Genomic DNA, 22,937 nt, shown 5'->3' on the forward strand with positions numbered 1-22,937 from the left:
CTGGGTACCAGTCCTGCCCCAAGCCTGCCCACGAACAAGCTGTTCTTGTTTACGACCCCCGTCCCAAGGGAACAGTGACTGCTCATCCTTACATGTGATCCGAGAGGGTTGGTCTTTCAGGCCTGGAGGAAACTCAAGCTTCGCCAGCCACTTGGCACCGGAATGCTCAGCTGGTCTCCTCCTGGGGCTCATGTGACCAGGGCCCAGCTATAAATATCAGAGGGGCCTCAGACCAAGGCAGAGTTTGGGCACCAGGAGAGGAAGGCAAAGAGGCTCCGGGCGGGTATTCTGTAACAAAGACCCCCAGGTCTGCTTAGAGCAAGGCAGGTGAAGGAGGCAGCCAGGTGGGTCCCCACGTCTGTCTCCAGGACAACATGGATTATAAGTCGAGCCTGATCCAGGATGGAAACCCCATGGAGAACCTGGAGAAGCAGCTGATCTGCCCCATCTGCCTGGAGATGTTTACCAAGCCGGTGGTCATCTTGCCGTGCCAGCACAACCTCTGCCGGAAGTGTGCCAACGACATCTTCCAGGTCAGTGCTGGGCCTGGCATAGGACTGGGGCTCCAGGCAGCTACTCAGTCTTCCTGTGATGAAAGCTAAAAGAAAACTTCTCTCTTAGTCCGGAACCCTTCCAAACTGGACTTGTTTTTTCCCCCTCTGAAGTGAACCCCTGCCGAAGTCTCTGGAAGGGGTCGACGGGGCTGGGGAGGCGGCTCTGGCTGACCCATTCCTTCTCCATGACGCACTTCTCCCCTCCCCACCCTGCCTGCAGCTACCCCACCCCGTCCTGAGCACCACAGTTGACTCTCCAATCAGGAGTCAAATGCTTCAAGTGATAAGTGGGAGAGGCAGGCAGAAAGGAGAGAGAAACCAGACCCCAGGGGCTGGAGCCAGCTCCGCAGTGGCAGGGGGCCCAGATCTTTAGGAGGAGGGTGGCTGAGAGGCACCCTCTCAGCATCTTCCCCTTGAAACTGTTTGCTATAATGGGGAGCAGGAGGGGCTTCATCTCCTTAAGAAAAGAATGGGAGTGGGTGTCCATCCTGGCTGGGAGACAGGCCTCAAAGTTCCCCAGAAGCACTTTACAGAATGGTCTCTATCTTTTCTTTAAAACGCAACTCTAGGAGCTGGCTGTAATTACATGCCCATTTCATGAATGGACAAACGGAGGCTTGGTGAGAAAAGGTTGCTCACCCGAAGTCATTCCAAGAATTACTGTGACTTGACCCTTGGTCTGCTGACCTCCAAACCTGTTGATTCCTTAGTTGATTCTCAGATGCTCCCTGTGTAAGTGGGCTGGCTCTCTCATATTAGGAAAGAAAGTGAAGTCGCTCAGTTGTGACCGACTCTTTGCAACCCCATGGACGGTAGCCTGCCAGGCTCCTCCATCCATGGGATTTTCCAGGCAAGAGTACTGGAGTGGGTTGCCATTTCCTTCACCAGGGGATCTTCCCAATCCAGAGATCGAACCTGGGTCTCCCGCGCTACAGGCAGACGCTTTACCGGTCTGAGCCAAGGGGAAGGTTTAAGTCATGTGGTTTGATGAGAATGGTGGTGGTGATCAATGGGGAAGACAGTCGGAGGTCAGAAAGGGAAGGAGCCAAGGAGGGAGCCCAGGCCTCACCTCCGCCCCTGTCGCCAGCAGGCTGCCAATCCCTATTGGACTGGCCGGGTTGGCTCCGCGGCCATGTCTGGAGGCCGTTTCCGCTGCCCTTCCTGCCGCCACGAGGTGATCATGGACCGCCACGGAGTGTACGGCCTGCAGCGGAATCTGCTGGTGGAGAACATCATTGACATCTACAAACAGGAGTGCTCCAGGTCAGTGCTCCCTCCGCGGGGAGGCCATCCCTCTGCCCCTGCCCATCCTGGGCGTCCAGCGCTTCAGGGACCCATCCTCCTTCACCTACTCTGGATCCAGTCCCCTAGCTGGAAGAGATATGCCAGTTAGTCCACCCAGCCCTGGCTTTCGGTGTGATCCAGTGAATGGCAGGGGACCCAGACATTAGGCTATCCTCCTGGAAGATGCTGAGACCAAAATCAGGGGACAGATGAGATGTGAGAGGGAGAGTGAGGGAGAGGGAGCCACTGGGGCCAGTTAAGTGGCCCTGATGAGCAGAGAAAGCGCCCAGTGAGAACAAAGCCATTTTCTCTATAATGATAAGAGCAGTGCCAAACACCAGGAATGCTTCCTGCTGCTGCTTCACAGCAGTTTTTTATGGATTAGCATGGCTTTCATCATCCCTGTTTCATGGAGGAGGAAGCTGAGGCTCAAAGAGGTAAAATCACTTACCCAGAGTTTCGCAGCTGAGAAGAATTGCTGGGACCCAGCCCAACCCATCTAGCTCCAACTCTCCCTGTTTGTGAAATAGCCACTCATTCTTGGGCAGAATTTGTGCCTAGTGGAGGTTGTGCTGTGTTGGGGAGAGATAAAGCTACCAAGCAGATCTTTACTGATCAGCATGTCCTGACAAGAGGCTGCTGACCTCATGGCCCTTGCAGTCCCAAGCCCTCACCAAATATGTGCTTGTAGGCAGCGTCCTGTGCCCCCAAAAGTCGACAGACTAGTCCTTGTTTGAGAAAGCTCTAACCAGAGCACTGTGTCTGCTACTCTGACTCTGTTACTCATGCACGGTAGGGTCTTGGGTGAGTCTCTGGGCCTCTATTTCCTCTGTCTCCAGAAACGGACAGTAAGATTTGCTATCATGACTATCAAATAGGATGTTGATGGGAAGTGCTCAAGATGGCAAGTATTTACTGAGCATCCACTGTGTGCAGCGCTGCACTAAGCATTTTCCATGCATAATCCCCGTTTTAATTCTCACAGTAATCCTTTGAGCCATTTTTACCCTCATTTTCTGATGAGAAAATGGAGACTCAGAGGTTTGTCCTAGGCCACTCAGCTAGCGAGTGGTGAAGCTGAGAGGGAGCCTGTCTGACTGACTCCATGGTGAACATTCTTAACTGCTACTACCTCTCATGTTGCCAGAGTTCAACACTACAAAAATGCGATTATGTTGTTGATCATGATCATAATAAAATCAATATTGCACCAAAATAATAGAGTCAACCTAGGAAGAGGAAGTTGTGTTTGAACCCTCCCAGGCCTTTCCCCAGAACTGAATGATGACAATAGTTATTGAGGTTCTGCCCCATGCCAAGCACTGCACATTCATCACGGAGAACTCCTGTCATGATCTCAGTAGCTTGGGGGTGAAACCAGGGCCCAGAGAGGTGAAATCACTTGTCCAAGGTCACCATGAGTAAGCGGCAGAACAGTGTGGACTTGAACCCCGATGCTGGTGCCTGGGGTTGGGAGGATGGACATCCGGGATGACAGGGGACACAGGCACCAGACCGCAGGATCGTGCCTCACCTCTGCACCTGCAGTCACCGCAGAGCTCCCTTCCCAGAGGGCAGAGACAGGTAGTAAAGGGAGAGCCCTGCTGGCATGGGGGACCCTGGGAAAACAAGTCTGAAAAGGAGCTTATTTAAGCTCTTGAGGGGACAGTAATGCCCTGGGTGTGATCAATCATGCAGGGCTGTTTGGAGTTGAGGCACTGACATGTTGGGGGATAGTCACCATTTATGCGCTGCCTGCCATCGCTCAGTGGTAAAGAATCTGCTTGTCAATGCAGGAGACACAGGAGGTATGGGTTCTGTCCCTGGGTTGGAAAGATCTCCTGGAGAAGGAAATGGGAATCCACTCCGGTATTCTTGACTGGAGAAATCCACGGACAGCGGAGCCTGGTGGGCTACAGTCCATGGGGTCGCAAAGAGTCAGACACGACTAAGTGACTGAGCACACACACACACTGCTGTGTTAGGGGCTTGGAAATCAGAGATGATGTAGGCGTGCTGTTGACTCTAGATGAGTGTAGAGTTAGCCAGGCGGTAAAACCTAGACTCAAAAAATTGAATCTCAGGGAGGAAGTAACCATGAGAGAACCATAGATAAAATGCCAGAGGCCCTAAGAGGAGAGAGACAAAGGGAGAGAGTCATCCTAAGAATATGTGTTTGGGAAGAAAGAGAAAGAAGCAACTCTGGATCCTGGAAAGACTCTCAGGTTGGAAATTAAGGCTTGTGCTGGGCCATTGGATGGCCCTGGGCTGCCTCTGCTTTCGCTGAGTGACTTGGGGCACACATACCACCTCCTTCTCAGAGCCTTGGTACACCTTGCTTACTGATGTATTCTCTCCACCCGTATTCAATCACCACCTTCTCTATGTCAGGCACTGTACATTGCAGATTTAGGGCTGAAGACAACAGGCAAGTTTCCCTGCTTCGACGGAGATTACAGTCTGGTGGATTAAATATAGAATTCAGTGAGGCCATGAGTATAAATTGCTTTGTTGGAAGCCCAACCTGCTGTAACCAAGAGCCTGGGGACTATAATTAGAACAAATGAACCTTAGCCTCCCCTGCCCTGACTTGCTGGGCGACCTTGGGCAAGTCCATTCACCGTTCTGGGACCCAGTTTCCTCTTTTCCAGAACGTCTCAAAATGACTCTGGGATCCTACAACTTTTTCCAGGTCCTGCATTGGCCAGGCCTGGGCCAACTCCATCACTGGAGTTTGAATCCTAGTCTTGGTGTCATTGGCTTCCCTGGTTCTGGGCCCTCAGAGAATGAAAAGAAAAGGATTCAGGACAGACAACCTCTGAGAGCTCGGGTTGTAGATGTGGAGGGGGGGTGGGGGGCTCCTGGGGCTGCAGGGGAAGACAGGGATTTGAAACCACACCTCATGACTGATGACTCTTCTCCACTTCAGCCGGCCGCTGCAGAAGGGCAGCCACCCCATGTGCAAGGAGCACGAAGATGAGAAAATCAACATCTACTGCCTCACGTGCGAGGTGCCCACGTGCTCCATGTGCAAGGTGTTCGGAGCCCACAAGGCCTGCGAGGTGGCCCCACTGCAGAGTGTCTTCCAGGGACAGAAGGTACTGGCCTGAGCGACTCCCACCCCCAGCCCGAGCCCGCTGGACAGATGATTCAGGATGCGGACTTGATCCCCGTAGATCTGCTGAGCCGGCCTTTCAGGAATAGTCCCCCGGAGGGACGTCCCGGGCTGCAGGGAGAACTGCCCTTGCCTTCCTTGGGGAGATGGCTGAGCTCATGAGTTATACTTAGAGCAGCTGGAGGGCACCTGGGTGCAGCCGCAAGGGAGAGACCAGATCCCAGGGCCAGGTCACCCGGGTCCTCTCAGGCCATGACTTCTATAACCCAGTGTGGTTTGGGCCCCTGCTGCCTCTTTCTGTGCTGGTCACCGGTCCCCAGATCCCCCTGCAGCAAGAGGCAGCCTTCTCCCTGGGTCCCTGGGCCTGTGAGAGCCCCACCACCCTGTACATGCGATAAGCTGCGGCTTCCCAGGTGACTCAGTGGTAAAGAATTCACCTACCAATGCAGGACACACAGATTCAAACCCTGGGCTGGGAAGATCTCCTGGAGAAGGGAATGGCAACCCACTCCAGTATTCTTGCCTGGCAAATCCCATGGACAGAGGAGCCTGGTGAGTTACAGTCCATAGCATCGCAAAAGAGTCGGTCATGACTTTTTGACTAAGCAACAACAACAACCCCTTTCTGTACTCTTTCCTCCCCTCCTTCCTCTCTTATCTTGATCTTTCTCTTCTAGAATTCTCCAACCTATTTTTTTTTTTTTTTTTTTATGGATCCCTTCATTCCTAGAAACAAGCCCCTCCTTGGCCAGCACATTGCTGTGCATCTGGGGCAACTCACTTCCCCTCTCTGTGCCTCCACTGTGATGTGAGGGATGCAGTGTCTCTCTGGTGTTCTCTGCTCTGGACCTGAGCTGCACCCAGAAAGAGGCTATTTCTAGCAGAGAGGGAGTGAGGGTGCTGTGTTGCTGCCACTCCCATGAGGGTGGGCCCTGAGACTATTTTTGTCTCTCCTCTCCTGTTCCCCCACCATCCCTCCCATCTAGACTGAGCTGAGTAACTGCATCTCCATGCTGGTGGCAGGGAATGACCGTGTGCAGACCATCATCACTCAGCTAGAGGACTCCTGTCGAGTGACCAAGGTGAGGGGAAGCATAGCTGGGCCTGGGCATTTGAAGCTTCCCAGGGCAACCTGGTCTCTGGGGTGGCTTCCCCGTCGAGCCTGGGCCTGGAGTGTTCACACAGGGATGGTTGGGGAGGGAATGACTAGTCCATTTATTCATTCACTCACAAAAGCTTCTTGAGGATAGCTGGGTACCAGGCTCTGCCAAAGATGCTGAGGATGGGGTGGCGAGGAAGACAGACCAGGTCCCTGACTTCAGGCAGTGTCCCCTTCAATCATTCCCAGCATTTATCCAGGAAGCTAGTAGTTCTTAGAGCATTGTTCTCCAGTGTGCTATACACTAAAGCTTCTCAGGCTTTAATGGGAAACTTGAAATCACCCTGAGATTTTGTTAGAATTCAAGTTCTGATTCAGTAGGTCTAGAAGGAGGCATGAGATTGTGCTTTTTTAACAAGCTCCCAGGATTTGCCCAAGTTGCTTGTCCATGGACCACACTCTGAGGAGCAAGACTGTAGAGGTAGAGGACTCTTTTCTATTCCTGCAAAAGCATCCATGATTTTTCATATACCCTTGAGGTGGGGACCTGGGAATGACATGGGGGGTTGGGAGTGATCAGTGTATTTCTGATGGATAGAGTTGTGTGAGTATAGGTTCAGAGAAGGAAGAAGGATGTTGTTATTATCCACGAGGGGCCCCCAGTCTAATGAGATGCTACTATTATACCCAGTTTACAGGTAAGAAAACGAAAATGTAGCGTCAGTGTTGGACAGCAGGGAGTCTCAATGTGGATACCATTGCCAGGGGTGGGGTGGGGCTGCTTCTCCACTTCTCTGGGGACCAAATGATGCAGAATTTCCCAAATCTGGTCTTGGTCCTAAAGTGGAGAAAGAGTGTGACTGGGGGCACACAGGAGGCCCACATATGTCATCCCACCTGACCCTAGAGTCTCCACTTTTGAGGAAAGGTGTAGTTTTCTCTATGACGCCAGCCTCCAAACATTGCTGGCAAACCCTAGCAAATGCTTTCTTCTGTCTAAGGCTTTGTTTTGTGTTCTGCAAAATGGGGGTGCAGTAAATCTCTCCCAGCTCTAGACTCTTCATTCCTAGCACACCCATCCCAGGAAGGAAGGGTAGGGGATAAGAAGGAGGACCTGCAGGATGTGACTCAGAGATCTCTGTCACCAGGAGAACAGTCACCAGGTGAAAGAAGAACTGAGCCAGAAGTTTGACACGCTGTACGCCATCCTGGACGAGAAGAAGAGCGAGCTGCTGCAGCGGATCACGCGCGAGCAGGAGGAGAAGCTTGGCTTCCTTGAGGCCCTCATCCAGCAGTACCGGGAGCAACTGGACAAGTCCACCAAGCTGGTGGAGACAGCCATCCAGTCTCTGGACGAGCCCGGTGGCGCCATCTTCCTCTTGGTAAGCAGTCCTGGGAGGGGGTGGGCACTTCAACTCAGCAGCTCCAAGGGGCAAGTTGGGCTCCATCAGTGATCACCAAAGACTATGCCTTTGGGGAAGTTATTTCAAGCTCATTCATATTTAAAGACTCAGTCTCCTCATCTGTATGTGTTGTGCTGTGCTTAGTTTCTCAGTCGTGTCCAACTCTTTGTGACCCCATGGACTGTAGCCCACCAGGCTCTTCTGTCCATGGGGATTCTCCAGGCAAGAATACTGGAGTGGATTGCCATGCCCTCCTCCAAGGGATTTTCACAACCCAGGGATTGAACCCAGGCCTCCTGCTTTGCAGGTGGATTCTTTACTATCTGAGCCACCAGGGAAGCCCAAGAATACTGGAGTGGGTAGCCTATCCTTTCGCCAGGGGAACTTCCTGACCCAGGAATCGAACCGGGGTCTCCTGCATTGCAGGCAGATTCTTTACCAGCTGAGCTACCCAGGAAGCCCCTGTCTGCATAGTGAGCATGTAACAATTTCTCCCTCCCTTCCTCTCAACTGATTTTATGAGGATCAAATAAAAGGATGCTTGTGAAATGGCTTTGCAAAATACAGTGCAAAATACACTACAAAATACAGTGCCCATGTAGACACTATTAACTGAGCACCTGCTGTAGGCCAGTCGCTGAGATGGAGAGACAGATGAAAGAGACAGCCCTACCCTAGAAGAGCTGGTTGGGGGAAACATGAAGGGATCAGCTGTAAGATTTTGTAAGGAAGAGTTAAGTTCAATAAACATTTCCTAAGCACATACTGTGGGCCAGGCTTTGTGCTAGACATCGGGTATAAAAAGGTGATTAGAATATGATTCTCATCTTGGGGATTTCCGTGTTTAAGAGTGCTTAGATGAATACTCCTAGAATCCAAGCTTCCTGCCACAACGGGAGGGTCCTAGGATAATGACCAAGGCCTGCGCAGACCATGGACAGAGGGAAAATCCAAGTTCTGTCTGGCTGAAGCCGATGAACAGGTCAAAGCTGGGCAAGGGGATGGCACCAAATGTGCATCCGCAGTGCCGGGTCACCTGTTTTGCTGATTTCCTGGGGCTCCCCTTTCTGCAGTTCTAACCCTTTGCTCTTTCTCTCCCCCCACAGAGTGCCAAGCAGCTCATCAGAAGGTCAGTGTCTCCCCAGGGCTATGAGTCAAGGCTCCAGTTCCCCTCAGGGCCTCTGACATGTTCAGAAGGCCTCCTCCTTTGCATTAGTTCTGCTGGGAGGGTCTTCCCCCAGGCTACCTTTCCTAGCCTTTACATCCCTGCTGTCTTAGACATCTATTCTGCTTGTGACCCAAGGGAAAATACTCCACCCTCCAGGGAAGCCTCTGGGTGCAAGGCCTGGGTGTGGACACAAGCATGTGCCCTGGTGTAAGTTGGAGCTAAAACGCCTCCTTCCTTCTCTGGGAACAGAGATCTCACTGTGCCCTTCCCCCCTTTTCTCTCTGCCCCACAGCATCGTGGAAGCTTCCAAGGGTTGCCAGCTGGGGAAGATAGAGCAGGGCTTTGAAAACATGGACTACTTTACTTTGGACTTAGAGCACGTAGCTGACACCCTGAGGACCATCGACTTTGGGACAGGTAAGGGATTATTTCCCCTGCAAGTCAGCTTCCCTCCCACTGAGCCCCACATGGAGGCAGATACACTGCCAAACATACCCAGATATCCATCAGACTTGTACAGTCAACTTCTGGATAAGCCCAGCTCAGTAAATTATGTATGGATCTGCTATAGGGAGGAACTTGGGGTGATAGAAACAGCAAGGCAACTTGGAATCAGGCAGTTCGGTTCAGTTCAGTTCAGTTCAGTCACCAAGTCATGTCCGACTCTTTGCAACCCCATGGACTGCAGCACACCATGCTTCCCTGACCATTACCAAATCCCGGAGTTTGCTCAAACTCACGTCCATCAGGTTGGTGATGCCATCCAACCATCTCATCCTCTGTCGGCCCCTTCTCCTCCTGCCTTCAGTCTTTCCCAGCATCAGGGTCTTTTCCAATGAGTTATTTCTTCACATCAGGTGGCCAAAGTATTGGAGCTTCAGCTTCAGCATCAGTCCTTCCAATTAATATTCAGGGTGGATTTCCTTTAGGATTGCCTGGTTTGATCTCCTTGCTGTCCAAGGGACTCTGAAGAGTTCTCTCCAACACCACGGTTCAAAAGCATCAATTCTTCGGCACTCAGCCTTCTTTCTGGTCCAACTCTCACATCCATACATGACTACTAGAAAAACCATAGCTTTTAGACAGACTTTTGTTGGTAAAGTAATGTCTCTGCTTTTTAATATGCTGTCTAGGTTGGTCATAGCTTTTCTTCCAAGGAGCAAGCATCTTTTAACTTCATAAAATCAGGCAGACCTAAGATCAAATCTGGTTCGGCTACTTCTATTTTTTTTTTAATTTATTTTTGGCTTCACTGGGTCTTCGTTGCTGTGTGCGGGCTTTCTCTAGTTATAGTGCATGAACTTTTCTTGTTTTGGAGCACAGGCTTAGTTATCCTCCCGCAGGTGGGCTCTTTCCAGACCAGGAATGGAACCCATGTTCCATGCATTGGCAGGTGGATTCTTAACTACGGAACCACCCAGTTCTGCCATTTCTTATCTTTCGTGGCATTTTGATGGTTCCCTCCACCTCACTGAGCTTCATTTCCTCACTTTAAACTTAGGTTACAAATAGGCCTACTGATAATGACCACCGAATGATGCTGTGCAGCAAATAAGACATTGATTCAGAGGCCTCTGTAAGGTACTAGACATATACTGCTGCTGCTAAGTCGCTTCAGTTGCGTCCGACTCTGTGCGACCCCATAGACGGCGGCCCACCAGGCTCCCCCGTCCCTGGGATTCTCCAGGCAAGAACACTGGAGTGGGTTGCCATTTCCTTCTCCAGTGTATCAAAGTGAAAAGTGAAAGTGAAGTCACTCAGTCATGTCCGACTCTTAGCGACCCCATGGACTGCAGCGCACCAGGCTCCTCCGTCCATGGGATTTTCCAGGCAAGAGTACTGGAGTGGGGTGCCATTGCCTTACTAGTTATTGCCTAAATCTAGTCTTAGCTTCAGCTTCCTACTGCTGTAAACTTGGATACTCAGGCACCTTAATTTATCTATATTCTGTCCTTGCTTCTGTCTGTGGTTACTTTTCCACAGAGTACCTATAATAATTGTAACAATATAGCCATAACAATAATAAAGGAAAAATAATAAGAAAGCACGAGGAACCAGATGGAGGACAAAGATGTTGATAGTTCGCTCAAGGTTTCACAGTTGAAAGGCAGCTAGTTAGCAACAAAGAGAGGGAGGGCAGATCCAGTTCTGTTGAATGTTGCCTTTGTGTGAGAGGTGATGCTCCGGTGGTCTGCTGAGAGTAAGAAAGAGGGGTAGGGGTCGTGTAGGGGCAGGGAAGAGCTGTGAATGGGCTTGCAAGAGAAAGAAAAGCTTCTTGGCACCTCCTGCGTCTGCTCGCCTGCAAGCTTTCAGAATCCGGAGTGTTAAATCCATTCTCAGAAGCCCAAATATACTCTATTCTTGGGTAAGGACGACATACATCCCAAAGCTGAGGTGTCAATGAAAGTGTTAGTTGCTCAGTCATGTCTGACTCTTTGCGACCCCATGGACTGTAGCCCACCAGGCTCCTCTGTCCATGGGATTATCCAGGCAAGAATACTGGAGTGGGTTGCCATTTTCTTCTCCAGGGGATCTTCCCGACCTGGGGATCAAACCTGGGTCTCTGGCATTGCAGACAGATTCTCTACTGTCTGAACCACCAGGGAAGTTGCCAGTCACCAGGGAGGTGTCAGTGGACTTGGGTAAATCCATGGCTGTAGATCATCTGGGCTTCCCACGTGGTGTTAACGAACTCGGCTGCTGATACAGGAGATGTAAGAGATGCCGGTTCGATCCCTGGGTTGAGAAGATCCCCTGGCGTCACCCTCCCTAAACTAAGATCTTCAAGAGTGGATCATACTGTGTGAGCAGTCTGACACTGTGAATACCTGCACTGCCTTCAGTAATCTCCCTGAGCCTCTCTGTGTCCTCACGGGTAAATGGAGAGTGTACCCATGGATACCATTCCTTGAGAACTTTCTGTGGCCTGGCCACTGAGCCCTGGACATGAATTCTGTTGTTTAATACAACAACTTTAAGAGGTAGTTCTTTCGTCATCTCCGTTTTGTAGTCAAGGCAAAACCAAGGAAAGGTGGGAGAATGGATCCATGACCACGTACGACTGAGTCCCTTTGCTGTCCACCTGAAACTATCACAGTGTTGTTAATCGGCTATACTCCAATATAAAATAAAAAATTAAAAAAAAAATCCAAGGAAAGGTGAGTGACTTGCAGGGGCCACATGGGCAGTAAGTGCAGGTTCCACCAAGGGTCATCTGGGGATTGTATGAGGCAATGAGTGTACAGTCCTTAGCACAAGTTAGCACTTGGCCCATAGTAAATTCTTCGCAAATGCTGCTATAAGTAGTTAATTGTAATAATGGTTTAAACCACCACCACCACAAAAAAAAAAAAAAAATTCCTCGGGTTATACACAGATCCCAGTTGTCAGTTTGGAGGAATTAACTCTTTCAAGCCCTTCTCCAGATACTCTTGACAAATACTCTGAGTCTGTACTGACCCCTTCAGGGCACCCAAAGGCTCAAAGAAGCGGCTTGAGAGAGAGGGTGGGGAAGGGGCCTGTCCCCTGTGAGTAGAGCTTGAAGGCGAGACCCCAGGACGGGAAAGTGAGCACAGAGCTTGCACCATAGTCACCATCTGGGGCTCAGTTTCAGGCAACTAACGAGCAGATGGCCCCTGAAGGGCTTCCCACCCTGTATCCATGGCCCTGTAGGCTAAGGAATGTGGGAAAACTGGACAAGGAGTGTGAGGCAAGCAGATTTCAAAGACTGAGCAGATGCCTTCAGGATAAGGACTCTGACTCCTGAGGACCAAGGCATTTCCCTGTTTCCCAGGTAATGATGCTCTGTGTGCAGAGGCAGACAGTCTGCATATGCATTTCCAGGGTCTCCTCTGGTCACAGGCAGACCAGGGAAGAGATGCTGCTGCTACTGGAACAAAGGAGGTCTTGAGCCTCCCTGCCTTGGAGAGTGTTGGGGGAAAGAGGACCAAACCCATTGCCTCCTGGGCCCCTGAGGCACCAACATGGCCCTTTGATCCTGACTGGACAGTGAGAGATTTTATTTTGGGGGGCTCCAAAATCACTGCAGATAGTGACTACAGCCATGAAATTAAAAGATGCTTGCTCCTTGGAAGAAAAGCTATGACCAGCATAGACAGCATATTAAAAAGTAGAGACATTACTTTGCTGACAAAGATCTGTCCAGTTAAAGCTATGGTTTTTCCAGTAGTCGTGTATGGACGTGAGAGTTGGACTATAGAGAAAGCTGAGTGGCAAAGAATTGATGCTTTTGAACTGTGGTGTTGGAGAAGACTCTTGAGAGTCCCTTGGACAGCAGGAAGATCCAACCAGTCCATCCTAAAGGAAATCAGTCCTGAATATTCATTGGAAGGACTGATGTTGAAGCTGAAACTCCAATACTTTGGCCACCTGATGTGAAGAACTGACTCATTGGAAAAGACCCTGATGCTGGGAAAGATTGGAGGCAGGAGGAGAAGGGGATGACAGAGGAGTAGATGGTTGGATGGCATCACCGACTCAATGGACATGAGTTTGAGCAAACTCCGGGAGTTGGTGATGGACAGGGAAGTCTGGTGTGCTGCCATCCATGGGGTCGCAAAAAGTCAGACACGATGGAGCAACTGAACTGAACTGGCTGTCTCCAGCCTGGATCTCCTTTGAACCTCTCCTCTGAGACACCGCCCCAACCTAAGGCAATTGTTCTTTGTCACACACAGATGAGGAAGAGGAGGAGTTCATTCAAGAAGAAGAAGATCATGAAGAGGAAGAGTCCACAGAGGGGAAGGAAGAAGGTGAGATACCCATCTACCTCCACTTTTTCATTCATTCAGTGACAACTTGAGAGCCCTACTGAGTGACACTGGGATGATGTTTCTACCCTTTTTAAGAGTTTTTAAGGCAAAATTAAAAAGAGATTTTAAGGTGAAATCCCGTTCCCTTTTCTCTTAGAGAAGTCCCTCCAACTATTCATAATAAAGAGTTCTCACTTTACCTCTAAATGACCTTCCCAAATGGAAAGTGACACAGTATAACAGAAGTTATAGAGAGCACTCAGGCTTGGCTCAATATTTAAAATTTTAAAAATTAGTTGTCAGCATTTTTTTAAATTAGTCGTCTTTTTTAAAAAGGAGCTTTTGTTTTTTAAAAGAAGATTTCAATAAAGAATTTGGATTTTCATCTTGTGAAAATTTGGAAAGAGTGAACAGTGCTGGGGCTTCCCTGGTGGTTCAGTGGTAAAGAATCCGCCTGTAATGCAGGAGACATGGGTTTGATCCCTGGGTTGGGAAGATCCCCTGGAGAAGGAAATGGCAACCCACTCCAGCATTCTTACCTGGATAATACCATGGACAGCAGAGCCTGCTGAGCTATAGTCCATGAGGTCACAAAAGAGTTGGGCATAACTGAGCAACTAACACTTTCATTTGTCAGCTGTCTATAGTTTTTTGCATTGGATCTGCAATCCATAGCATTCAGGCAGCTAAATTCCATTTTGACTTTAAAAGGAAGAGGTCAGGCAGGAATTAGCAGTCACTCAGTCATGTCTTGGAGAAGACAATGGCACCCCACTCCAATACTCTTGCCTGGAAAATCCCATGGGCGGAGGAGCCTGGTAGCCTGCAGTCCATGGGGTCGCTAAGAGTCGGACTCGACTGATCGACTTCACTTTCACTTTTCACTTTCATGCATTGGAGAAGGAAATGGCAACCCACTCCAGTGTTCTTGCCTGGAGAATCCCAGGGACGGGGGAACCTGGTGGGCTGCCGTCTATGGGGTCGCACAGAGTCAGACACAACTGAAGCAATTTAGCAGCAGCAGCAGCAGCAGCAGTCATGTCTGACTCTTTGTGACCCCATGGACTGAAGCCTACCAGGCTTCTCTGTCCATGGGATTTTCCAGGCAAGAGTACTGGAGTGGGTTGCCATTTCTTTCTCCAGAGGATCTTCCCAACCCAGGGATCGAACCTAGGTCTCCCCCATTGTAGGCAGACGCTTTACCGTCTGAGCCACCAGGGAAGCCCAGACAGGAATTGGGGTTTGATAATTTTTTCCCCGCAGCTTGGTAAGCCCTACGTCCTCCTGCGTTCCCATCTCACCTTGATTTTCTTTGTCTTTTTCTTTCAGGACACCAGTAAGGCGATGATGAGGGAGAGACCCTCTAGATGCAGAGAGACCGGGGAGGGTGGGGATGGGCCCAGCTGCCTTAGTGACAGGCCCAGGGTGGGAGGGGTCAGGGCCCCTGGCGGGGCAACGGGGAGGTGTGTCTTCTCTCTGCTCAGAGAGCAGGAACTAGGAGTAGGACCCCACCGCTGTGTCCAGCGTTGCGAACCAGAATTGGAAACGTGCTTGAAACAACCACACTGGATTCTTTTCTACGTTGGTGCAAAATGGAATATTTTGTACATTTTTTAAATGTGATTTTTGTATACTTGTATATGTATGCCAATTTGGTGCTTTTTGTAAAGGAACTTTTGTATGATAATGTCTGGTCATTGTGTGACTGGCGATTGTTATAAAGAAGGGAAGGAAGCCAGGTTGATACAGCTGCCCACTTCCTCTCCTTGGTGGGTTAGCACTCACAGGTCCAGGAAAGGATAATGTACTGTATTTCAGTGTCTATACCCCACATAAGGGACGGTGACCGAGTTTGTGTTATATGTTGTTTTAATAAATGCACAGCGCTTTCTTCCAAGCTGGGGTTTCATTCAGCCTTTTTTTTTTTTTCCAGTGAGGAGAGTTCAGGGCAGACGGACAGAAGGCCTGCTAGGAAGTGTAGGGCAGGAAATAGACAGTAATGGCAAAAACCCAGGTTTCTATCCCACCAAACAAGTTGTCCTTCAAACTGGCATTTCCCAAGGAGAGCTCCTTGGGAAACTGGCCCTGACAGGACCCTTCAGAAAAGATTTCATTCAATGCCTTGTTCTCTGGTTCTCTAGAAAACACAGCCTGAGGCAAAGAGTGAATAGTTCAGCTACATTCCCAGGACAGTCAGAGTGAAGGGAAGTGGAAGCCAGGCAGGAAACAAGTGAAGTGAAAGTCGCTCAGTCACTTCCGACTCTTTGCGACCCCATGGGCTATACAGTCCATGGAATTCTCCAGGCCAGAATACTGGCGTGGGTAGCCTTTCCCTTCTCCAGGGGATCTTCCCAACCCAGGGATTGAACCCAGGTCTCCCGCATTGCAGGTGGATTCTTCACCAGCTGAGCCACTAGGGAGGAAAGCAAATATATAAAGTATCACATTACCAAGCTGGCCACAGCTTCACCAAGAGACTGGCTGCTTGCTCAAGCATGGGAGATGCTTCTAGCAGGGCAGAAGGAATAATGTGCCTTGAACAATTCATCAGTAGGAAGAAGGGGGAGACTTGCCTACTGGCTTCTTTCACCTCCCATCTCTTAGGATCGGAGTCTGCCTCCCACAGTGTCAATGCCCGAGCGTCCCTTATGTCACGTGACCCTTTGGGCAGCTCTGGGGGATGCTCAGGGGCTGTCAGCTGACTCTGCAGGTGGTGAGAGGAGCCTCCAGGTCTTGTGGGGTTGGGCCTAGTTTTTGTGCTGGTCTCAGCTTATTAATGACTAATGTGGTTAGACCGGCCCTTGTAATTCTTGTTAATTTCAAGATGCCATTAAGTACTAAGCAACAGGAAAGTTTAAAAAATAAAGGTTTATTACTTACAAGATCTGGATGTTACACAGCATACCACGCAGTGAGTTCACAGGTGGAGAGAGGGAGGGATAAAGCATGGGCCTGTCTTCTGCTTCTATTGGGATTGAGGGTGGGGGCCTAGAGTTTTGAAGGCTCACTCTTTATTGATGAATTTAAAGCATAAGCATGGGATTTTAAAGCGTGGGAAGAGAGAAAAAAAAAGCAAGTGACCCAAATTGTCAGTTAGCCAAATCAACTAAGATTGCGAAAACAGAGGAATCTCAGTGGGGACAGGCGCCCAAGGTGTTTGCTAGACATAGGCCCCTTAAAGTGGTTGCCTCTTTTAAAATGGATGGCAATTAGAGCTTAAGTCAGGCACTCGCTTTACAAAAAAGAAAATAAAATCTGACAGGGCTTATGGTTAGAAGGCTAGAGCCGCTGCTGCCCCCACCACGGTGGTCACCACGGAGGCTCTGCTGGAGCCCACACTTACTCCAGGGAAGGCCACGCCAGCCACCTATGCTAGGGCATGCAATGATGACCGTGGCTGAAGCAACATCAGGCTCTCCAGGAACAAGGGGCTGGGAGAGAGGTGAGGCTGAGTCAGTCTGATGGAGGTGCGTCAACTGGGTCTGAGACCCTTAAGATTTAGGAATTTTAGGAACGCTGCAGAGTCCATCCCACCCTTTTTGACATTCAGAACTCAGTAGCAACTTAAGGGCTCTGTGTAGTCCTGCCAAAAAGTTGATAGTGTTTGGAATACCACCTGATCTTTAAAGCTCTTATGTTTTAGGATGTTCCATCCTAAAGGAAATCAGTCCTGAATGTTCATTGGAAGGACTGATGTTGATGCTGAAACTCCAACACTTTGGCCACCTGATGCGAAGAACTGACTCATTTGAAAAGACCCTGATGCTGGGAAAGATTGAGGGCAGGAGGAGAAGGGGATGACGGAGGATGAGATGGTTGGATGGCAGCACCGACTCGATAGACATTAGTTTGAGTAAAGTCTGGGAGTTGGTGATGGACAGGGAGGCCTGGCGTGCTGCAGTCCATGGGGTGTCAAAGGGTCAGACAGAACTGAGCGACTGAACTGAACTGAACTGATCTGAATGTTTTTTGGTGGACTGAACATTGAACCCAGCATTTCCCAACTTACTCATTCATGTGACATCCTCCAGAACTAGCCCTTCTGTGTAATTCAACCTTATGAAAATGCTTTAAACCCTCACACCTCTGCCCATTTTCACTTCTGGGAGTTTTTCAAAGGCTAACTTGATCCCTGTGAATTTCAGGGAATCAAATTTTGCTTTCATTTCCAGTCCTTTTTCAAGTTCTGAAGCAAGAGTTAAAAAAAAAAAAGTGTAACATATTACATACAAAAGGGATTCCCTGGTTGTCCAGTGGCTAAGACTCTGCGTTTCCAACGCAGGGGACCATGGTTCAATCCCTGGTTGGGGAACTATATCCCACACTCTACTGAAGATCCCATGTTCCACAGCTAAGACCTGGCACTACCAAATAAATAAATAAAATACTTAACAACAACAACAACAAAACCACACACAAGTGCACAGAACTAATTTCAGAGTTATGTAAACTATTATATACTGAAATCCGGTGCTGCTACTTAGCAGATTAGGAAAAAGAATACTATATGTTTAACTGAATCACTTTGCTATATGTCTGAAACACCGTAAATCAATTGCACTTCAATTAAAGAAAAAAAAATAGAATAAAATAAAAAAAATTACCAACCTCTAGGGACTCTTCATGTGTCTGCCTCTTCCTGCTTGGATATAGCTACTACCCTTTTTTTGACAATCCCACACTTTTTTTTCATAGTCCTAAAATATCCTCCTATAGAAGCCTGAAGGAATTTGAGGCCAGACGGAGAGAAGTTTTCGTTTCCTTGAAATTACAAAAATCAGTGTTACAACCAGTCCACATTCTACCTCCAGAGTTCCCCACAGTTCTCACACAGATCATGTGTGAGGTAAGTATATCTATCCACTACCTTGTCACTTATCAGAGGGAGCAGGGAGGGCAGTCAAGGCTCTGTAATCAGAAATGTGAATTCCAGGGAGATATCTGATATTGCAAACAAAGGAATCTGTAGTTGCCACACAAAAGGCACTTGCAAACCAGAACACCCAAAGGTGGTATGAAGTCTTCCTGATCAACAAGTTTCTTGTAAGATCATGCTGCAAAGAAATTGGCTTCAGAGGGGTTACTCCATAAATCTTGAACACAGTTTTGGTGGCTGCATTAGAATCACCAGAGGTTTGTTTATCTCTAAACCCTTAATTCTGGGAAATTTCAAACGTACAGAAAAGCGCAGGGAAGTATAACATACCTTCCTTGCTCACTGCTCAGTTTCAGTAGTTATTGACATACTTGTTCCTTCTCTATCATTATTCCTTCTCCTCACTGTGATTATTTTAAGACAAATTCCAGGTATCATGTAACCCGTTAGATAAAGGTTCTTTTCAAAATCATAATCATTATACCATTAAAAATATACCATACAAATAGCTAAAGAAAGAAGTGATTGGAGATTTCAAGGAATATTTCGCTCAAGATGGGCACAATAAAGAACAGAAACGATAGAGACCTGGTAGACACTGAAGAGATCAAGAAGAGATGGAAAGAATACACAAAAGAGCTGGGCAAAAAAGATCTTAATGAACTGGATTTCTACGATGGTGTGGTCAGTCATCCAGAGCCAGACATTCTGGATAGCAAAGTCAAGTGGGCCTTAGGAAACACTGCTGTTAATAAAGCTAGTGGATGCAACAGAATTCCAGGAGAACTATTCAAAACTCTAAAGGAAAAGGTCATCAAGGTGTTGCATCCAATATGTCAGCAAATCTGGAAGACCCAGCAGTGGCCTCAGGACTAGAAAAGGTCAAACCTCACCCCAATTCCCAAGAAGCTTAGTACAAAAGAATGTGCTAGCCATCAGACAATCATACTCATCTCCCATGCTAGTAAGGTCACGCTTAAAATCTTGCATGCTAGGCTTCAGCATTATGCGAACCAACAAATTCCAGATGTCCAAGCCGGCTTTAGAAAAGGAAGAGGAACTAGAGGTCAAATTGCCAACATTCACTGGATCACAGAGAAAGCTAGGGAATACCAGGAAAACATCTACCTCTGTTTCATCAGTTATGCTAAAGCCTTTGACTGTGTGTATCATAATAAACTGTGGAAAGCTGTTCGAGTGATGGGAATACTAGACCATCTCATCTGTTTCCTAAGAAACCTGTATGCAGGTCAAGAAGCAACAGTTAGAATCCTGTATGGAACAACTGATTGTTTCAAGATTGAGAAAGGGGTATGACAGGGCTGTCTGCTGTCACCCTGTTTGTTTAATCTGTACGCTGAGCACATCATGAGAAATGCTGGGATAGATGAGTTACAAGCTGGACTCAAGATGGGGGAGAAACATCAACAACCTCAGATACGTGCATAATACCACTCTAATGACAGATATCGAAGAGGAACTAAAGAGCCCCTTGCTGAGGGTGAAGGAGAGTGAAAGAGCTGGCTTAAAATTAAATATTAAAAAAAACTAAGATCGTGGCATCTGGCCCCATCACTTCATGGCAAATAGAAGAGGAAAAGGTGGAAGTTGTGACAGATTTCCTCTTCTTGGGCTCTAAGATCACTGCAGCCATGAAGTCAGAAGACGATTGCTTGTTGGCAGGAAAGCTATGACAAACTTACACTGTGCTGAAAAGCAGAGACATTACTCTGCCGACAAAGGTCTGTATAGTCAAGGCTATAGTCTTCCCAGTGGTGACATATAGTTGTAAGAGCTGGACCCGTAAAGAAGGCAGAGTGCCAAAGAATTGATGCCTTTGAACTGTGGTGTTGGAGAAGGCTCCTGAAAATCCCCTGGACAGCAAGGAGATCAAATCAGTCACTCTTAAGGGAAATCAACCCTGAATATTCATTGGAAGGACTGAAGCTGAAGCTCCAGTATTTTGTTCATCTGATGTGAACATTGGAAAAGTCCCTGATTCTGGGAAAGATTGAGGGCAGAAGGAGAAGAGGGCATCAGAGGATGATAAGGCTGGATGGCATCACTGATGCAATGGACATGAACTTAGGCAAACTTCGGGAGATGGTGAGGGACAGGGAGGCCTGGTGTGCTGCAGTCCATGGGGTTGCAAAGAGTTGGACACGACTGGGCAACTGAACAACAAGAACATGTCATTAAAAAGAACAATAATTTCATGATAGAATTAAACACAGGAGTTTAAAAATATAGATTCCCCCTTCCCAGACCTACAGAATCAGATTCCTTGTGGAATGTTGATGGGCTTCCCTGGTGGCTTAGATGGTAAAGCATCTGCCCCCAGTGCAGGAGACCCAGGTTCGATCCCTGGGTTGGTAAGATCCCCTGGAGGAGGAAATGGCCACCCACTCCAGTATGCTTGCCTGGAGAATTCTGAGGACAGAGGAGCCTGGTAGAATACAGTCCATGGGTCGCAAAGAGTCAGACACGACTGAGTGACTAACACACACACACATAGGTGTTGACAGAAAAGGTGTGAGTTAAGTTTTATTTGGTGACCTTATAAAGGAACTGCTCCGAAGAGGTGAGGGAGGAGCCAGAATATATATGAGCTATTTTTTTGCTGGGAAAAACAAGACCCAAGAATCTGATCAGATCAGTCGCTCAGTCGTGTCCGACTCCTTGCGACCCCGTGAAACACAGCACGCCAGGCCTCCCTGCCCATCACCAACTCCGGTCATTAGTAAATTTTCATTACATGTGTATTTTAACAACCTGTGCTGTGCTAAGTCGCTTCAGTCGTGTTTGACTCTTTGCAATCCCATGGACTATGGCCCACCAGACTTCCCTCTCCATGAGACTCTCCAGGCAAGAATACTGGAGTGGGTTGCCATGACCACCTCCAGGGGCTCTTCCCCACCCAGGGATCAAACCTAAATCTCTTCTCTCTCCGGCATTGGCAGACAGGTGGTTTACCTCTAGCGCCACCTGGGAAGCCTTCTTTATAGGGATATCAACATTTTTAGAATAAAATTGCTGAGGTGTCCGAACTGCTAGGTTATTTGCATAGGACTTCTGGGGATCTCTGAAGGAGACAGGTACAGAACACAAATGAAGCAGCTTTTCAGTATATCACAGTCTTAACTAATTAGTTAAACTCTTGCAAATCAATTAAAATGAGTACAAGGAAGTATTAATGGAGAAGGCAATGGCACCCTACTCCAGTACTCTAGCCTGGAAAATCCTATGGACGGAGGAGCCTGGTAGGCTGCAGTCCATGGGGTCCCTGAGGGTCGGACACGACTGAGTGACTTCACTTTCACTTTTCACTTTCATGCATTGGAGAAGGAAATGGCAACCCACTCCAGTGTTCTTGCCTGGAGAATCCCAGGGACGGGGGAGCCTCGTGGGCTGCCATCTATGGGGTCGCACAGAGTCGGATACGACTGAAGTGACTTAGCAGTAGCACGAAGTATTAGTTTACGGGAAATCTGGCATAAAAGTTTTTTTTATATATAAAATGAATAAATGTGTCTGGATCCAATTTGTAAATCTTCATATACTGAGGATTTACAATGAACTTTGCATTTGGCTCAGACGGTAAAGCGTCTGTCTACAATGAGGGAGACCCGGTTCCATCCTTGGGTTGGGAAGATCCCCTGGAGAAGGAAATGGCAATCCACTCCAGGATTTCCAGGACTATTGCCTGGAAAATCCCATGGACAGAGGAGCCTGGTAGGCTACAGTCCATGGGGCCACAAAGAGTCGGACTCGACTGAGCAACTTCACTTCACTTTGCCCTCAAATAAATTATAAGATTAATCTGAGCTGAGCCTGGGGCAGTTTGAAACTTCGACTGGATCGATAAGCTGAGACCTGCACAAAGCACACATCCAACCCCAGTGGATCCCAGCAGGAAGAGCTAGCTGGCTTTTCTCGGCGGAAGACCAGCGTGGCTCCTGGGAACTGCCGCGGGGCAGTGGAGAATAGCTGGTGTGCTGGCGGCGGTGTCAGCTCAGTCCAGATGGCGACTGGGGCTGAAGTGCGACCCTGCTCCATGTAGAGGTGGAGATACAGCCGGTCACCCCAGATTTTAATCGGAGCCCAGAAAGGGAGGAACTGGTGCTGCTAGAGCGACGAGGATGGGTCAGTCAGGAAGGCTACTGTCTCTGACTGAGTGCAGGCACACCCCGCCCCCGGGAGCCCCCTAGCCTGCGCAGAAAAACTTGGGGGGCCTCGGACATCTGCAGCCGGTGGGTGGAAACCGATCACGGGTTTCCCGAGGAGGAAGACAACAACCCCAGCCTCAGAGGCCCTTTATTCTGAGTCTAGGAGCCACATTCCTGCTCTCAGGCGACTCAAAGCCGATTTCAACAAGCTGGTGTCCGGAGAACTTCCCGGCCGGAGGCAGCCAGCCTCGCGCGGGGGGCAAGTGGGCGCCGTGGAGGCAGAAAAAGCAAGCAGCAGCAGGGCTGGGCGGAGGCGGTTAGCCTTTCCGACGCAGGCCAGGTGGGCTCCTCGGGTTCCGGGGACCGGGTGCTGGGGTCAGCGCCCGGGCCCTTTGCAGCCAGCTACACCCTCCCCCTTCCCTGCGGGCTTTTGCGCACGACGCGCCGCTTCACACGGGGAAGCAGAGACTTGATAAAGCCAGCGGGCGCGGGGCGAAGCT

General features: G+C 49.0%; 1 protein-coding gene across 2 annotated transcripts; it reads left to right on the top strand.

Moving 5' to 3' along the window:
- The first annotated feature begins 239 nt into the window (after positions 1–239).
- On the top strand, positions 240–15,292 carry TRIM63 (tripartite motif containing 63). 2 transcript variants are annotated; one of them, NM_001046295.1, is made up of 9 exons: positions 240–533; positions 1,642–1,817; positions 4,768–4,936; positions 5,940–6,035; positions 7,201–7,434; positions 8,562–8,584; positions 8,916–9,040; positions 13,321–13,395; positions 14,725–15,292. In NM_001046295.1, exons 1-9 carry the CDS (start codon positions 375–377, stop codon positions 14,733–14,735), a joined length of 1,068 nt encoding a protein of 355 aa, NP_001039760.1. In that variant the 5' UTR covers positions 240–374; the 3' UTR covers positions 14,736–15,292. The 2 variants fall into 2 exon arrangements, with proteins under 2 accessions (NP_001039760.1, XP_010800878.1); XM_010802576.4 differs by having other exon boundaries at positions 1,645–1,817.
- The last annotated feature ends 7,645 nt before the right edge of the window (positions 15,293–22,937 follow it).

The sequence above is a fragment of the Bos taurus genome, chromosome 2, assembly GCF_002263795.3.
Source record: "Bos taurus isolate L1 Dominette 01449 registration number 42190680 breed Hereford chromosome 2, ARS-UCD2.0, whole genome shotgun sequence".
Classification (NCBI taxonomy): domain Eukaryota; kingdom Metazoa; phylum Chordata; class Mammalia; order Artiodactyla; family Bovidae; genus Bos; species Bos taurus.

Excerpts from the sequence above, each read along its gene's own strand:
- TRIM63 (NM_001046295.1), top strand. The coding sequence starts at position 375 with ATGGATTATAAGTCGAGCCTGATCCAGGATGGAAACCCCATGGAGAAC. Across the intron at positions 1,818-4,767 it reads TACAAACAGGAGTGCTCCAG|CCGGCCGCTGCAGAAGGGCA; the intron begins GTCAGTGCTCCC and ends TCTCCACTTCAG. Across the intron at positions 6,036-7,200 it reads ACTCCTGTCGAGTGACCAAG|GAGAACAGTCACCAGGTGAA; the intron begins GTGAGGGGAAGC and ends CTCTGTCACCAG.